The 16,463-nt window shown below is 56.9% G+C and overlaps 1 protein-coding gene across 1 annotated transcript in view; it reads left to right on the forward strand.

The window, feature by feature from the left end:
* Positions 1-14,608, forward strand: part of TRIM29 (tripartite motif containing 29) — a 27,698-nt gene extending 13,090 nt beyond the window's left edge. The window contains exons 4-8 of the mRNA XM_017870466.1: positions 2,417-2,621; positions 4,800-4,892; positions 7,112-7,210; positions 10,481-10,557; positions 13,424-14,608. Coding sequence (XP_017725955.1) covers positions 2,417-2,621; positions 4,800-4,892; positions 7,112-7,210; positions 10,481-10,557; positions 13,424-13,486 — 537 coding nt within the window. The 3' untranslated portion in view covers positions 13,487-14,608. The remainder of the gene's footprint in view (positions 1-2,416; positions 2,622-4,799; positions 4,893-7,111; positions 7,211-10,480; positions 10,558-13,423) is intronic.
* Positions 14,609-16,463: the final 1,855 nt, after the last annotated feature.

Raw genomic sequence — 16,463 nt, forward strand, 5'->3', positions numbered from 1 at the left:
ACCCTTCCTCAGGCTGTTTGGACTAGGATACAGAGATTCTAACCCTCCCCCTCCTTTGAACTTGCTGCCAAAGTTGTGCAGCTATAGCAAGAGGCCTCCAGAGCAGGGACATCCTGGGCAGTGGCTGCACAAATGCCTCCTCTCTGTGGGTTGCCCATCAAACTGAGAGACTGGTTTTGTTCAGATCTACATCTAATTGCCGGGCCCAGCCCAGCAGCTGTGTGGATCCTGCCCCTGGTATGGGCCAGACTCCAAACTGGTGGCTTTGCAGACTCTAGCAGGCGTGACCTAGAACTGCAGCCATGCCTGGAGGGAGGACTTGCCTGTCATCATGGCCATGCTGAACAGTGCTGAGCCCAGAGGCTGGACTCGGCCTGGTGGGCTGGGCTGGGGATGGTGGGACACTGTCTCTGTGACTCACCAGCTCCCCTGAAGTCAGCTCTTCTTCTGAGTCATGCTGTCCCCTCAGAGGTCAACTGAATCACGTCACAGAAAACCTCTGAACCTGAGAAACAACATTGTTAAGTCCTTTTCCACCCAGTCCCTTTAGGGCCTGAAGCCTGGGCACTTTCCCCAAGGCCCCACCCAATGTCCCAGGCGTTGCACGGGGCCTTGAGAGTACAGCCTTATTAGTGAATGCTAAACGTGAATACCCCAAAGGAAAGGACCCCTGATTGCTCTCCAGACACAGCATATGATTCTTTGGGGGAGGAGAAGGGGATGAGGGGGATAGGAGTGTGCGGAAGGGTTGGGGTTCAGGAGGCCATTTGTGCACCTTGGTGATGGCAGTATCACACAGTGTCCCTGTGAAATGTGGGGGACATTCAATCACACCCAAGGACAGATAAGCCATTTCAGCAAGACAATCATTTGGCTTCAAACGGCACTCAGATCCCGAAATCCTCCTTCTAATGACAATAGTGATGATGCTAATGGTGATGGTGACAGCTGACAATGATTGAGTGTTCCCTCCATGCTGGGCATTTCGCTGAGCTCCTCATGCACATTACCTTATTTTCCCTGCGGGGTGTACTGCATTTTACAGGTGAGAAGGCTGAGGCTCAGAGACGCATCCTTTCATAGGGCGCACAGCTCGGTAGGGGGTACGGCGGGGTTGAACACTCTGCTATTCAGTCTCCCGTGCCCTCTCATTTGAGAAGCTGCAGCTGCCGGTGGGTGCAGCAGTGGGGTTGAGGAGTGTGATAATCATCAGCCCTGGGGTACAAACCCGGCAGGGGAGCCCCTCCGGTGAGGTCTGGCCAGGCCTGGGGGGATGGCCTCGACTGGGGTGGAGTGAGCCTTGCAGAAACTGTTCAGCCTCCTGGCCGCTCAGTGTCCCATTTCTAGGTCACAATGATGGCCACAGCCTCTGTACAGGTGTGGCCCTGCATCCTGTATGAGGTGTGTGGCAAGGTGGCAAGCAGGAGCAGGGATGGGCACTGCTGATTCAGTGGCCCACACCCGTGCCTGGGGCCGTGGGGGCGGCTCCTCTGCCTCTATGTTGTTTTTTTGTGTGGCTGCTGTGTGGATGCTGGGAGTGTGTCTGCTCTAGGAGGTGGTGGCTGGTGAGTCAGACAGTGGAGTGACCATCCACTCCTCCCTGATGCCAGCCTGCCCACCAGACCAGGAACTCGTCCATACCTCAAAGGCCCCTGTGCTAGGAGACACCAGGCCACTTCATCCTGGGCTCTGTGGGGCACAAGGCTGGGCTAACACCTAGGAGGGCATTTGTTTATTCTTTGAGTATCTACTGTGCACCGGAACACTGACAGGCGCAGGTGATGAAGATGAAGAATGAGGCTCTCAGGCACATTCCTCCTCTTGCTCAGGAGAGAGAGAGGGAAGGACAGGGAAAGTAGAACACAGGGAAGTCGCAGGAGAAAGGAATGGACTGGAGGTGGCTGAGGGAAGTCAAGCGTCAAGCAGCAGATCTGTTTGAGTTAGGGGGTCTGCAGGTGAGTGGCCCCCACCATAGGAGCTCACTCCACTGCCTGGATCCCTGGGTCATGGAGGCCAACATTGGGACCTCATCCCCTCACCTTAGGCTGCCAGCAGTGGCTGGGACTGAACCCGGAAGTAGAGGGCCAGGGCTCAATCCCCAACTCTGCCCTTATTGGCATGTGACATTAGGCAAGCTGCTTCTCTTACTTCTTGAGTCTCAATTTCCTTATCTATCTCGGGGGATATAACCACAGTTGATGTATGGATCAAATAAGAAATGGGCATTGAAGCACCTTGTAAAGGTGAAGTGCTAGCAAGTGCTGTGCACACGATCTTATTCACAAGGGCTCCGTCCAAGAGGGTGGACGACTCTTTGCAGACACCCTCTCCACCAAGAACTCAGGAACCGAGCAAATGCCAGTCAGGGCGTCATATTCTCGGAGATTTCGGAGACTTGGCTCTCCCTGGGACATAGGGGGTGGGCTATGGGGTGACTCATCTGAGCCCCCAAAGTCCCCAGTGGGCTGCCTCCTCCTTCCCACCTGGTTCCTCTGCTGACCCGACCCTCTCCTTCCTAGGTGGTGACCATCGCTACATGAACAACTACACGAACAGCTTCGGGGGTGAGTGGAGTGCACCGGACACCATGAAGAGATACTCCATGTACCTGACACCCAAAGGTAAGAGGGAGTCCCCTCACCTCAGACCCAGCGTCTCTCCTGCTGCCCAGGGGACCACGAAAGTCCATGCAGTGACTCTCAGCCAGGTTCCTTCTGGGTGGGGGTGATGGTATGTCCAGTTTGCCTGGGAAAGTCCTGGCATCTGCATGTTGTCCTGATGTGATTATGAACAGCGTCTGCGTTCGCTCTCAGAAGCGTCCTGGTTCGAATGAGAAGTTACCTGGTGCCAGCTCCTCAGAGGCGTTCCTCCTCGGCCACACAGGCAGCCCCTCTGCCCTCCTTGCCCTCTCACTTCTAGCCCACACCTCTGCTTCTCTTTCCTTCCGGAGGTCTCCTGGGCTCCCTTCTGCCAGGCTGGTGCTGTGTTTTGCTTTGGTTCAGGTTTTGTAGGGGCTGAGCCCTCTGAGACGGCTGCCGACCCCAGGACCATTCTGCTCCCCTAGGCGGGGAGAGCAGTGCCTCTTCTTCTGAGTTTCCCGGCTCTGCACCCTGGCCCCCTTGGCCCTCCCTCCCAGGCCTTGGACAGTCCCAGCCTGCAAGGTGCTGGCCTAGCATAGACCAGTGCCTGCCTGTCCTTGTCCCGTGGTGGCCTCTCATTCTTGGGCGCCAGCAACAAACCACAGCAATATCCGTTACATAAGGGCGGGTGTGCCGTCCCTCGGACCATGAGGGTGTGTGCCTGTGCGTGTGGGAGAGTGGGGCTGGGGGAGGAGGGAGGCATGGGGAAGGCACAGGGGCTGGGGAGGGGGAAGCCTCCAGGAGCTAATCAGTAATTCACACATGTTTTACACACACACATACACACGCACACACAATGGGAGAGGCTTGGGGGATTTGGAGAGATGAGCTCAACAGAAAAGCACCTGTGCCGCCCCACCCAGTTTGAAAACAACCCCTGGACTTCTTGGTTGTTGGGCTCTCCCTCCTCTGACATTCCTGGTGTGGGCCAGGCCCCAGCCAGCCAGTCTGCCTCCTCCCTGCCCAGGGTGCTGTGCCTTTGGGCAAGTTCTGGGAGAGGATAAGCTGTTCTAACCAGTCAGCCCCAGCAACCCTCTCCTCAGAACCCCCACCAGGCCTCGCCCCAGCCCTGTCCCTCCTGTCTCTCCCTACCATCCATGGACCAGGCCCTGGGGTGCCATCGAGTGCCCTGATGGGCTCCTGTGGGTCTCTCCTGCTCTGTAGGAGACTGAGGGCCCAGTGTGAGCCTCCTGCAGATGTGGGAGGGGGTGGAGGGAACAACAGCACCTACTATGATGCCACCCTGAGGGCTTAGGGCCTGGGGGATCTTGGGCAGGCCTCAGTTTCTGAAGAGAGGGGAGGTTGTGCTCACATGCTGGGAGACTTCCCAGCTCTGTTGCTGTGAGTCAGTCTCTGATGTCTGTGATGGAAGAAGCAGGTTCCCCCCAGCGTCCCTGCCCAAGCACTGTGGGTAGCCTGTGCCGACAGGAGGGACAGGAAATCTGCCCTCGGGGAGCTCCCAGGCTCAGGGTGGAGTTGTGGGGAGGACACCAAGGAGTCACCAAGAAGATGAAAGAAACAAGTCCCCTAAAGGGACTAGGTCCTGAGTCTGGGAGCTTTGAGGTCAGTGGGATTGACAGTGGCTGTGACTCCTTCCCAGGAGGGGTGAGTTTCCGGGAACCTGTGCTCAGTAGAGGGGCATGACTGCGATGGGCAGAGGGCATCAGGGACCACAGGCATAAAGGCTTACAGGAAGGACTGGCAGGGTCAGAACTTGGGGTGTGGTGTTATCTGAGGGTCAGGTGGGGAAGGACAGGGGTAACAGTGGACCAGAATACACATGGGGAGCTCATTGTTTTCAGCTGGGTATCAGTCCCCACTGCTTCCTCACAAGGCTGTTGTGAGAGCCCAGGTGTGTGGAAAGGAAAGCACTTGTGAAGTGAGGCTCTGATCTCCCACCACTTCTGCCCCCGTGGTTGCCATGGCCTCTCCAGGTTTATGCTGATGCTCTTCTCATGGTTACTAACAGAGCCCTTCTACTCTTCAAGAGCATGCCAATTTTGGTGATAAATTAGTTGATTGCCTTATGTCAGACCCAAAGGACCTCTCTCAATGGCAGAATCCAGGTCCTGTGATGGGCACTTGGGCAACCTTTTGGGGGCAAGGAGTCCCGCATGAGACCATTCTCTGCAATGACAGCCCCCTTCATCTGCTTCACAGGTGGGGCCCGGACATCATACCAGCCCTCATCTCCCGGCCGCTTCACCAAGGAGACTACCCAGAAGAATTTCAACAATCTTTATGGCACCAAAGGTAGGTGGTGGCTCAGCTTGAGGGTGCACAGGGTTCATGTGGGGCTGTCCAGGCAGGAGGGGCGTAGAGGTGAGGCCAGGGGGCATGGGGTTCAGACCCCAGTGTGAGATGAATGTGGGAAGCTGGGATGGGTGGGGGGCCCAGACACGGGTGGAGAGGGGTCCTACCTACCGAGCTTAAAGTGTGTGTGTGTGTGTGTGTGTGTGTGTGTGTGTGTGTACATGCATGGGGGACACAGTTAGGCTGGAGGAAAAATAGCCAGGAATCTCGGCATCCCTGGAGATCCTTGAGTCCATATGCTCTTCTGATTCCTGAGGAAGGATTTGGGGAAAACTGGAGCTGAGCAGCCACCTTGGGCTTAAGTGTGGGGAAGCCCCCCAGCAAGTATGAGGGCACGAGGGCCCAAAGAGAATCTACTGATTTGCGTACTTCTGCAATGAAAAGTCGTACAGTGGTTAGTTGTTAGCTTGGCTGTGACTGGAAAGGAAGGCATGGCAGGAAATGGGACTGGCCCTGGAGCTCCAGGAGGTGAGGTGAGTGAGCAGCACCTTAAGACCTAGATGAGATGAAATGGGGGTGGGGACGTGGCTTCCCAAGGGGGAGCTGCTAAGTTCAGGGTCTCCGGCCCAGTGCTCCGAGGGGACCATTTGCTCAAGGGCAGGGCCATCCACTCAATGAGACCTGGTTCTGGGAGTCCTTGGTTCTGTCCTGGGGGCTCCTGGTCACATGCCAGCTATGCACGGGGAAGGAGGGGACTGGGTCAGCCCCCGCCCCAGACGTAGCACTGGAGGACTCTTCTGTGAGGACAAGAGCCGTGGAGACTGGAGGGTCAGGGGCACCACAGCAATGCCTGGGCCTCTACATCCAGGATTGGATTCACAGCCGTGGCCAGCGGCACCCCCTCCTCCACATATGCAGTAGACCATGGGCACCTTGAGGACAGAGCTGTGTCTGTCCTGTTTGCTGCTACAGGCCCAGAGCTCAAAAGTAGGAGGGGGTCAGGAAGCAGTCGTTGAGAGAGAGACTAAAGGCATGAGTGAACAGAAGGGCAAGGTATCTGGCCTCGCAGAGCCCTGGCTGGACGTGCTCACTAAGGCCTTGCTACAGAAGCTGCCTGGGATCCCTGTGGGAGGGCTTTGCACAGGGGCAGGTGGCCAGCCCCAGCCATCTCTGACCCCTGAGCCCAAAAGTCAGCCCCCAGCCCTCCCCACAAGCAGCCAAGGGGTGAGCTTGACTAAGGAGGTCACTGATGTTTCAAGCCTGGCAGATGGGGGTGCTGAAGAAGTGTGCATCACCCACGGGGGCTCTGAGCCCCCCACTCCAGTGCCCTCTGAGTGCCCTAGCAGCTCCTCCCACCCCCTTCCCATTGCCTTCTCCTTTGGACTATGGGACATGCCTGCACATAGGTGTGTGCTAGCCTATTCAACTTGGCAACTATCAACTGTCTCATCCCCAAGTTTTAGGATGTGTTTGTATTTATTTGTTCATTGGTTCATGCATTCTGTCCATCAACCATACAATGAGCACCTTCCAGGAACCAGGCTCTGTGCCAGGCACTAGGTGTGATGTAGGGGCCAGACAGGTACATTCCTAGTTCATGTGAGCTCACTGCGGGAGACAGACAATTGAACATATAGTTGCCACCCAGAGGGTAGGGGGTACAGGATGATGTGGGGATGGGACTGAGGCACATGCAGACATTGGGGAGGTGCCATGTAAGCTGACACTTGAAGACCCCACCCTTGAATCGCTGAGGGTGGGAAGCAGGAGAAGTGTCCTAGGCAGAGGACAGGGTCTGGGTACATAGCCTGGGGCAGGAGAGAAGCTGGAGTGTCTCAGACACTGAGACTTAGGCTGGTTTGAATGTCCAGTGGTGGAGGGAGGGCAGAGGCAAAGCCAAGAAGTGGGAGATGGTGGGTGTGTAGCGGGGACTAGGGAGAGCAACTCACGACAGAGCCATGGGCTGTGCTTGGGACGTTGTGCCTTATTCTGAGGACAGTGGCCTATAGGTAGGGGAGGGACCAGACTACACTTTATATTATAGAAAGATAGCTATGGTGGCAGAAGGATGGGGGTGAGGTATGACTAGGATCACAAGTGGCATCCTGGATTAAGTTATGGCCAGCGGCTGGAGAGTCACAGACCTGGCTTTGTCCTGGTCCTGCCTCCTCTCCCCCTCCCAGCTGTGGGAGCCTGACAGCCCTACTTTGCCCTGCCAGGTAACTACACCTCCCGGGTCTGGGAGTACTCCTCCAGCATTCAGAGCTCTGACAATGACCTGCCCGTCGTCCAAGGCAGCTCCTCCTTCTCCCTGAAAGGTGAGCTTGCCCACCCTGGCCCCTGCTTTCCTCCACAGCTGCCCCACACCTCCCAAACCCTGCTTGGGTCTCTTCCCTGAGCTGCTAGTTCCTCCCTCACCTCCCTGTCCAGTGACCGCAGCCTCTCACTGGACAGAGATCTGGCCCAGGACAGACCCTGCTTATTTCTTGAGGGCCTCAGTTTCCAGGTCATGGCGTGTGTCTTCCCAGGCCTCCCTGCAGGCTGATGGCTGACACTGAGAGTGCCTTCACTGTGCTGTGAACCAGAGCTCCTTTCTGGTCTGTCTGGGCTGAGGCGGAGGGAGTCAGGGCAGCCCCGCTTTAGACTAGCATCTTTGCAACCAAGCTCAGAGAGCGCACCTGCTCTGGGCCTCTCGGGCTTGCTGTCCTAACCCTGGGTGGTGGCCACACTGACAAATTCCTGCCTCTCTTTAGGCCCTAGTCTCTGGCTAGTGAAACAGGGGAGAGGCCACAGAGCCAGGGAGAAAAAACATGAATTTGGGTTTTGGAGTCTGGCAGCACCTGGTTTGGAATCCTGACTGCTGCTTATAAGCTGTGCAACTCAGGCAAACTGCTGAGCTCATAGATACGGGGCCAGATGAGAGCCCGAGAGCTGTCGCTGTGGTCTTTGCTGAAAATGAGGGCAGGAGTGGGGGCTGGGCCACATCAGCGTTTCCCAGGGCTTGTTTCACCGCTCTCTAGTCTCTACCTACACGCTGCAACAACAGCTCTCAGTGGTCAGGACGGGGAGGACACCCCGTACCCCCTGCACCCGACCTCTCTGATCCTCAGGGTGCTGCTTCTCCTACTGCAGAGTTTATTTAACTCCCAGCGTTGGCCGGCTCTAGGGTCCTGTGGCCATGGAGCACCTGCCAGCATCCTGCAGAGTCAATCCTGCAGGCGCCCCTTTGGAAAAGACAGGACCAGACGACCCTAAGGCCCCCCAAGACTGATCCTCTTTTCTGGCACTCTGTCCCCCGCCTGCCTGCAGTGCTCTCCAGCACTCTGACAAGGGAGAGTGGTCGATGCCTCCTGTCCCCTGGGGCTGGGGGCATCCCGAAGGGGCAGGCTTGAACCAGACCCCAGCTATGGGCCCCAGGCCCTCATGCATCTCCTGAAAGATCCCAGAGACAGCTCTAATGGCTGTGGTGGGAGTAACCCTGTCTCTCTTCTGGCACCCCAAACATCTGGCTTGGAAGTCAAGATCAGCAAATTGGGTGGGTTCAGGAGAGGGAAAGGGGCTATGCAGGGCAGACAGATCCCTGAGCAGTGGCCTCTGAGGCCTCGTCACTCAGCTGTCCCTTCTGGCGTAGAGTCCTACACTATACCCAGGGCAGGGATTCTTGGAGCTGCCGGCAAGATGAAGGAGACAGGACTATGGGTGGAGGGTCCCAGCCTGCAGAAGCCCCGGGCACGTCCTAGCCCTGATCCGGGCCTGGGGAGCTCCAGGACTTGCCTTGGCCTGTTTGGCTTCTAGCAGGTGCCTTTCTGCTCTCTGCTCAAGCCTGGACAACAGAGCACCTGGCAGGGGAGGTGGCCGCCCTAAGGTGTGATTCAGAGCAGCCTCCAGAATGAGGGGTGGGTCCTTTTGGCCCCTCGTGGGACCAGCACTGTGCCACTAATGCCTCTCTCTCTCCCAGCAGGCACTGGGAAAACCCCCTATCAGTTTACCACCTTGGGACAGGCCACTGCAGAGTTTTCCAAACCACTGGGTCGCAGTGGGCTGTCTAAAAATAATCCCGGTACCTGCCCATTTTTCCATTCCTCCCCTTTTCTCTCCCACAGCGGGGCAGGTGGGACATGGGGAGCTCTCTGCCACTTCTAGGGTGTGCCGGTCCCTTCTCCCCAGAGCTCCCTGGAGAGGGATGCATGCCCCACCTGCCACCCCAGCACACTCTATCTGGACTTCTGCCTGCTACACAAGGCGGGTGACTTGGGCCACCCTAACCCCACCCCTGTTTCCATTCTCCCCTCTCTCATGGCTGGCGTGGGATTTTCTTTCCGGGAGCTGAGAGATGAGGCCTGAATTACCCCTCTTAATCTCCACTCATGATCCCTGGAATGCCCCCCTTTCCTAAGGCTGCCCCCACTCCCAGATGCAGGAAGAGACCCAGGTTCTTTGCTCCGTCTCCTCCCCCTCCTCCTTGCTCAGTGCCAGCCTGGGAAGGGCCAGCCCAACAGGCAGCCTGGCGGTGCTCATCATGAGCCTGACCTGCTCATCCTCGCTTAGAGCAGGGCAGGACAGGGGCTTCCCCAAGACAGACCGCAGCCTCTCACTGGACAGAGATCTGGCCCAGGACAGACCCTGCTTATTTCTTGAGGGCCTCAGTTTCCAGGTCATGGCGTGTGTCTTCCCAGGCCTCCCTGCAGGCTGATGGCTGACACTGAGAGTGCCTTCACTGTGCTGTGAACCAGAGCTCCTTTCTGGTCTGTCTGGGCTGAGGCGGAGGGAGTCAGGGCAGCCCCGCTTTAGACTAGCATCTTTGCAACCAAGCTCAGAGAGCGCACCTGCTCTGGGCCTCTCGGGCTTGCTGTCCTAACCCTGGGTGGTGGCCACACTGACAAATTCCTGCCTCTCTTTAGGCCCTAGTCTCTGGCTAGTGAAACAGGGGAGAGGCCACAGAGCCGGGGAGAAAAAACATGAATTTGGGTTTTGGAGTCTGGCAGCACCTGGTTTGGAATCCTGACTGCTGCTTATAAGCTGTGCAACTCAGGCAAACTGCTGAGCTCATAGCTCATAGATACAGGGGCCAGGCTCAGTGAGGAGATGTCTACAAAGTCCCTTCCACAGTGCTTGGCACAAGTGGGGCTCCGTGAATGGGAAGCATCGTCCAAACAGGGCAGGGGAGTCCAAGTGAGCGCCTCCTGCCGGGAAACTCTGGCAGGTCATGCTTCTGCGTGGTGCTCCTGGTTTCTGGGAAGGGGAGGGCCTGTGGTATAAACCTCCGGGGAAGGTGAGTGGAAATCCCTGCAGAGCAGTGTGATGCTGCACTGGATGTGGGTGCAACACTCCCCTGCTGCCTGGTCCAGCCCACCTGGCCAGCTCCTCCTCCTTCTGTTTGCTTTGCTGCCTCCTCCCTTTGGCCAGCCTCCCCAGGAATTTCGGTTGCGGCGCCCTGGCTGCTGCACGCCTCTTCAGGCGGCTGCATTTGGTAATGGGCTGGATGATGCTTGGTGGTCACTTTGGAGAAGGCAGCTGTGCTGCTCCGGCCCCGGGGGCCCCTGACCACCAGCAGTGCTCCCTTTGACTTGAGTCTCTTGTCTTCCCAGGCTATCCTTCCCTCATGCGGAGCCAAAGCCCCAAGGCCCAGCCCCAGACTTGGAAATCTGGCAAGCAGACTATGCTGGTAAGGGAAGTGCTGCCGGGAGGGCCTGGGCACACCCAGAGACCTGGGCGCTGAAGGGGACTCCCTGGGGGAAACAGGTTCCAGGGCCTGTGGGAGGATGATGACTTCTCTGGGCCATGGGGTAGAGAAGGAGGCAGCAGTGGCCTGAATACCTGCACACAGCAGAGGGTAGTAGAGAGCCAGGGCTAATGGGCAGGGGACTGGCTAAGCACACACTGTCTGGACCTCAGTTTTCTGATCTATAAAGTGGGCAGCCTTGGGGTTTTATTTGGCGAATGCTTGTTGGATGCCTATGCTAGTGGAATGGCAGCTTGGGTTCTGCCAGCTCTGGGATTGTAAAACAGCCCAGCGGGAGGACAGGCCTCCTCCTAGAGATAGGTCCCACCTCCCCGGGGCAGTTCTCCAGTGCTGACAGCATAGAGGCCATTGGGGTGATAGTGTGGGGGTGGGAAAGGCTGGAAAGTTGGGAATAGATATATTTAGGTTCCGTATCTAATGACCCTAGGCCAGGGATATCAGAAGAGCAGCAAGACAGGGAAGCATGGCTTTGGGGTCCAGGCTACCTGCTGACTGTGGGGTCCTGGACAAGTTAGATACCCTCTCTTGAGACACTTTCTTGCTTTTTATGATGTGGGGACTGAGATGATCTCCAGTGCCCGTTAGATCTGACATATCTGACCCTGACTGAGAGCTCAGTGATCAGGGACTGTAGTTCACATGCAGAGCCCCCATGTGCCTAAATGCCTTGCTCCTGAAGGTCCATTCTAGGCCCTGCTACAGGAGTCAGCCAGCTGCCGTGGCAAGTGGGTGGCATCAGGAGCTCTGCTGGAACCAGGGCCGGAGCCCTTGGCTCTTGCTGTCCTTGCAATTGGAGGTCAGAGCAGGAGAGGTGATTTGCCCTGGACCACAAAGAATGGCTGGGGATAGTTTAATTGGAGAGAATCTTTAATTGCTGGCGATGGGAGCTAAGTGATCGTGTGTGTAATTTGGAGCTGGGCCCAGGGGCATTGCAACAGCAGGACTGCAGAAAGCAGATAGGGGGAGATAAAAGAAGGTTTCTGTTCTAGACTCAGTCCTTCCCCTCCCTACTACATACTTTTCTACCCTCTCAGAGCCTGGGACCCTGAAGAGAAGGCTCATCAGCACTTTGAGGCCCCTGGCAGGGCGGGGTTCTGGTGTCCAGCAAGCAGCCAGCGCTGGGAGAGTGGAGGCAGGTGCTGGGGTGCAGAGGCTGAGCTGGGAATCAGTTTCCCTGGGGGCTGGCCCCGGCTGTCTCACTGACTTGCTGTGTGACCTTGCGTGCGGAAGAATGATTCCTTTGTGCCTCAGTTTTCCCATCTGTAATTAGGATGATTTCCTAGCTCTTCCAACTGCCATATGTGCTGTGACCTCAAGCCAGGGAGGGGAAGGGAGGGTGAGGGGAACATTCTGCCCTGATGCCCACCTACCACTCTGGGCTTTTAACCAGACAATGCCATTCATCGACCTGCAACCCAGATTATTGACCCAGTCTTCCTCAAAGAAAGGCTTCAGCCATTTCCAAATCTATTCACTTTGCCCTATGAATTGCTTGGGGTCCCGGCTGGCCCCTGGGGGTCAGGAGACCTGGTCCAGGCCCTGCTCTACCAGTAAGTAGCTGTTCTTTCCCCTCCCTGGGTACCAGTTTCTTCCTTTGTTTAATAGGTGGTTTAAGCAAGGTCTGAGCATCCCTCAGGCCCACAAGTCCTGCTGTGGACCAGGCATAGGCAAGGAGCTGAACAGGAGGTGTCAGTTCCCTGGCAGACAGGGCCAAGGGCAGTGCACCCTTGGGGTGTGTGTATGAGGGGCAAATGATGTCTCCTGTATTGGGATCCACAGCGCATGGGGGTGGGCTTAGCCTCTGACCCAGCTCAGGGACAAATCCTCTTCCTGAGACCCTCCAGGGGCTGATGGTGCTTGCATGGGTGAGCAGCAGCTAAGTCGTGCTCTTCCACTCCATCTTGGAGGGCTGCCTCCTCAGGGCCCTGATGAAGTGATCTGGGCGGGGCGGGGCACGCTGATTTCACGAAATTACTGGGAGATACGATATATGGAGAAGGTTGGGAGAGCTGTCACTGGGCTCTCCAGAGATGCTCCCTGAATACCAATGGCTGGGGGAGGAGGAGCAGGACGAGAGAGGCACAGGGCTGTGGGGAGACTGGGACTATGTTGGGCTGGGGCAGTTGTTTACCCTCTCTGCACCCCCTCTGTAAGGGAGATTTATGCAGAGAGAGCCAAAGAAAATCCTGGAAGCCCTCACCATAAGAGAAGTGATGCCGAGAACTGGGGGCTGGGGGTGTGGGTTTTGGAGGCAGCCTGCTGGGGCTTGGATTCCAGCTCCTTGCTTACCAGCTGAGTGACCTTGGGCAAGTTGCCTAGCTTCTCTGTGTCTTGGTTTGCTCAACTATAAAATGAATATGATAATAGTAATCTATGTAATTGGGTGGTTGTAAAAATTAAATGAGTGCATCCGCATATAGCCCTCGGCACAGTGCTGTGAAGTTCCGTGGAGTAGAAAGTGTTATATAAATAGCAGCTGTGGTAGCACTGGAGGAACCTCCTGAGCTGTGGAGAGAAATTTCGACCAGTGTGATGAGGGGCTGAGGTTCAAGCTCACCCACTAACTATGGGAATGGACTCCAATTAGGATTCAAACCTATAAATCCTGACATTAGGGACCAGCACCTGATCACAGGGTAGGTAGATCTTGCAGATCAGGCCAAAGGGCTCCTAGAATTGTTGGGGCTTGGATCACTGCTACCTCCTGGGGCAGGTTAGGATAGGGTGGGTCTAGCTAGCGGGCTCATCTGTCATCTGGCCTCCCTGACCACTCTTGTTTTCCCCACAGTCTCACTACCGGCCATTCTACGTCAACAAAGGCAACGGGATTGGGTCCAACGAAGCCCCATGAGCTCCTGGCAGAAGGAATGAGGCGCCACACCCCTGCTCTTCCTTCTGACCCTGCTGCTCTTGCCTTCTAAGCTACTGTGCTTGTCTGGGTGGAAGGGAGCCTGGTCCTGCACCTGCCCTCTGCAGCCCTCTACCAGCCTCTCGGGGAGGTTCTGGCCTCTCCAGCTTCCCCACTGGCCACACTCCATTCAGACTCCTTTCCTGCCTCATGACCTCAGATGGTCAACATCGTTCCTGTGCTCAGAGGCCAACGCATCACAGGGGTGAGATAGGTGGGGACTGCCCTAACCCACCACCCTCCTCCTCTCAGGCTGGATCTGGGGGCTAGCAGTGAGTACCCGCATGGTATCAGCCTGCCTCTCCTGCCCATGCCCTGCTGTCTCCAGGCCTACAGACCTTTCTCTCCAAAGCCCCATCCCCCAGTGTTGCCAGCAGGTACCTGGACAGCACAGCCACACATCTCCCTTTCACATGGCCCACCTCCTGCTTCCCAGAGGACTGACCCTACATGCTCTCTCTAGTCCTACCTATCAGTGTCCAGCGTGGCAGAACCTGCAGCCCTTGGCCACTGCAGACAGAAACCTCTCAGTGTCTTGACATCGCCCTATGCAGGCAGTGGGTCTCCACCACAGCCACTTTGAGTCTGTGGTCCCTGGAGGGTGGCTTCTCCTAACTGGCAGGATGACCTTAGCCAAGATATTCCTGTCTTCCCTCTTCTGGGATAAATAATTCCCTTAACACGATATGATCCACCCATGAAAACAGCTACTGGCCCAGCTACCATTTCCCAGCCGCTGTACCATTTGCCTATAGAATTTCATTCAGTTTATCATTTGGCATTCTCTCTGGCGATGGAGAGTGTGGCTGGGCTGGCTGCGAAGAGTGCCTCACACACTGCCCCCACCCTTAGCCACTGCCCCATCAGAGGCTGCCTTCTCCTTCTGATTACCACCCATGTTGCATATCAAGGTGCCCAGGGATTGGAGCGGCACAGTGGGGACCTCTCCCGTCTCAACAGCCCCAGGCCTGTGGGGACTCTGGAAGGATGGGTCAGCTTGCAGGGGTCAGGGAGGGAGGCATCCAGCTTGGGTTTTCCCCTTTGGAATAAACCATTGATCTGTCACTTCTCTTGTACTGAATGACCATTTCCTAAGGGTCCCCAGGGGAACAGGCTGCAGTTCTTCTCAATGTACTTTTTGCTTCTCATGAGGGCATAGTCATCTTCCTGCTCTCCTCTTGCAGATGTGGCTCCTTTGAATCTCCCTTCACCTCCCTTACCCTGTCTGGGACACAGGGGTGCAGTGCAGGAGCCCAGGTCTTAGGGAGGCAGGCCTTGGCTGACAATGAACGCAGGGAGAATGATGGTGGGTTGTGGGCCTGGAGATACGCTCAATACCTTCTGCCATGCTCAGACCTTCTGGCCAGCCCACCCCAGAGTTCCCAAGGGGAGAAGGGCCCAGGAGTGGCTGGGAGCCTGTAACCCCCAGCACTCTGGTGCTCACACACAGGCTGGAGTGGAAGCCCACTGGAGGCTTCAGACCTGAGGGCCTTCTTGGAAGGGGAGCTCACCTCTGAGGCTGGCAGGAGAGTCAGGCTCATGAGGACAGCACCATCCTGGGCTTGGGGGATGGAGGAGAGGGAAAAGGCCATCCAGTCCCTGGAAACCCAGAGTGCCCTGGAAGGACAGTCAGGGAAGGCTTCCTGGAAGAAGTGAGCAGGCCAGAAGGAGGCATGATGGTAGAGAGGGAAGAGGGTGCCAAACAACCACATTCTTTTCCCTGGTGTGGCAGGGACACCCGGGCCCGTCTGTCCTCACTGTTCTTCCTCACTCTGCTCCCCACCAGGGGCCAGGTGACACCAGGGGAGCAGTCCCTCTGTCCTAGTAAGAGTCCCTAAGTGACTGGCTGCTGGTCCATTGTGGAGGGACAACACTCTTCCTCCTCTCTGCCTTCCTGGGCCAGGGAGCTTTAGGAGCCAAGCAGCCATGTGTGCCAGTAAGGGGCTCTTGGGAATGAGAAGAGGGAGAAATGGCTGAGAAGAGAGAGACAGAGGAGACAAGAGGGTAAAGGTGAAAAAGAAAGGAGGGAGCCCAGCACTTTGGGAGGCCGAGACAGGCGGATCACGAGGTCAGGAGATCGAGACCATCCTGGCTAATATGGTGAAACCCCGTCTCTACTAAAATACAAAAAACTAGCCAGGCGAGGTGGCGGGCGCCTGTAGTCCCAGCTACTTGGGAGGCTGAGGCAGGAGAATGGCGTAAACCCGGGAGGCGGAGCTTGCAGTGAGCTGAGATCCGGCCACTGCACTCCAGCCTGGGCGACAGAGCGAGACTCCGTCTCAAAAAAAAAAAAAAAAAAAGGAGGGAGAAGGGGCCAAGTGAGTCCACGGAGGACCTTCCGGCACTGTCAGGAAGATGGACCACAAGTCGGACCCGCATGCTTGGCTGCCTGCGTGGTGCTGGTTTCCCTTGGGAGCTGGGACTGCAGAGTGTCCCTGGGGTCAGTTGCCACTCCCTACAGCCCCCTGCCCTGGGTGCTGGTTCCCTCAAACTCTCTTCTGAGAAGCATCCCTACCTGGTGCCCCAGCAGGTCCACCTCTGTGGGTACCGTGCCCTGCAGCCTCCTGGCCCTTCTTGAGGACCCTGGGGTTGTGATAAGGGCCCATTCCTGGGCTCCGGAGATGCCCAGACTCTCAGAAAGACCCTGGCCACAAGAGGCTCCCAGTTCTCCAGGCTCTGCCCTAAGCCCACCAGCTCCAGAGGAGGGGAACTGGATGGGGCCCAAGTCTGGCTAAATTCCCCTGTGGGGGCAGCCGGGCCCTTGCCTGTCCTGTGCCTGGACCGCACCAGGGGCTGCACCTGCTGCACAAAGGCTGGCTGGTGGGACGTTGGGAAGACCGCTGTGTCGGGAGGCCCAGGGCTGTGCTGGGAACTGGGTGGGGACGTCGCCGAGCATCATACTCTCCCCATCAGTCCCCAC

This window comes from Rhinopithecus bieti, unplaced genomic scaffold, assembly GCF_001698545.2.
Source record: "Rhinopithecus bieti isolate Rb0 unplaced genomic scaffold, ASM169854v2 scaffold_5002, whole genome shotgun sequence".
In the NCBI taxonomy this organism is placed as follows: Eukaryota; Metazoa; Chordata; class Mammalia; order Primates; family Cercopithecidae; genus Rhinopithecus; species Rhinopithecus bieti.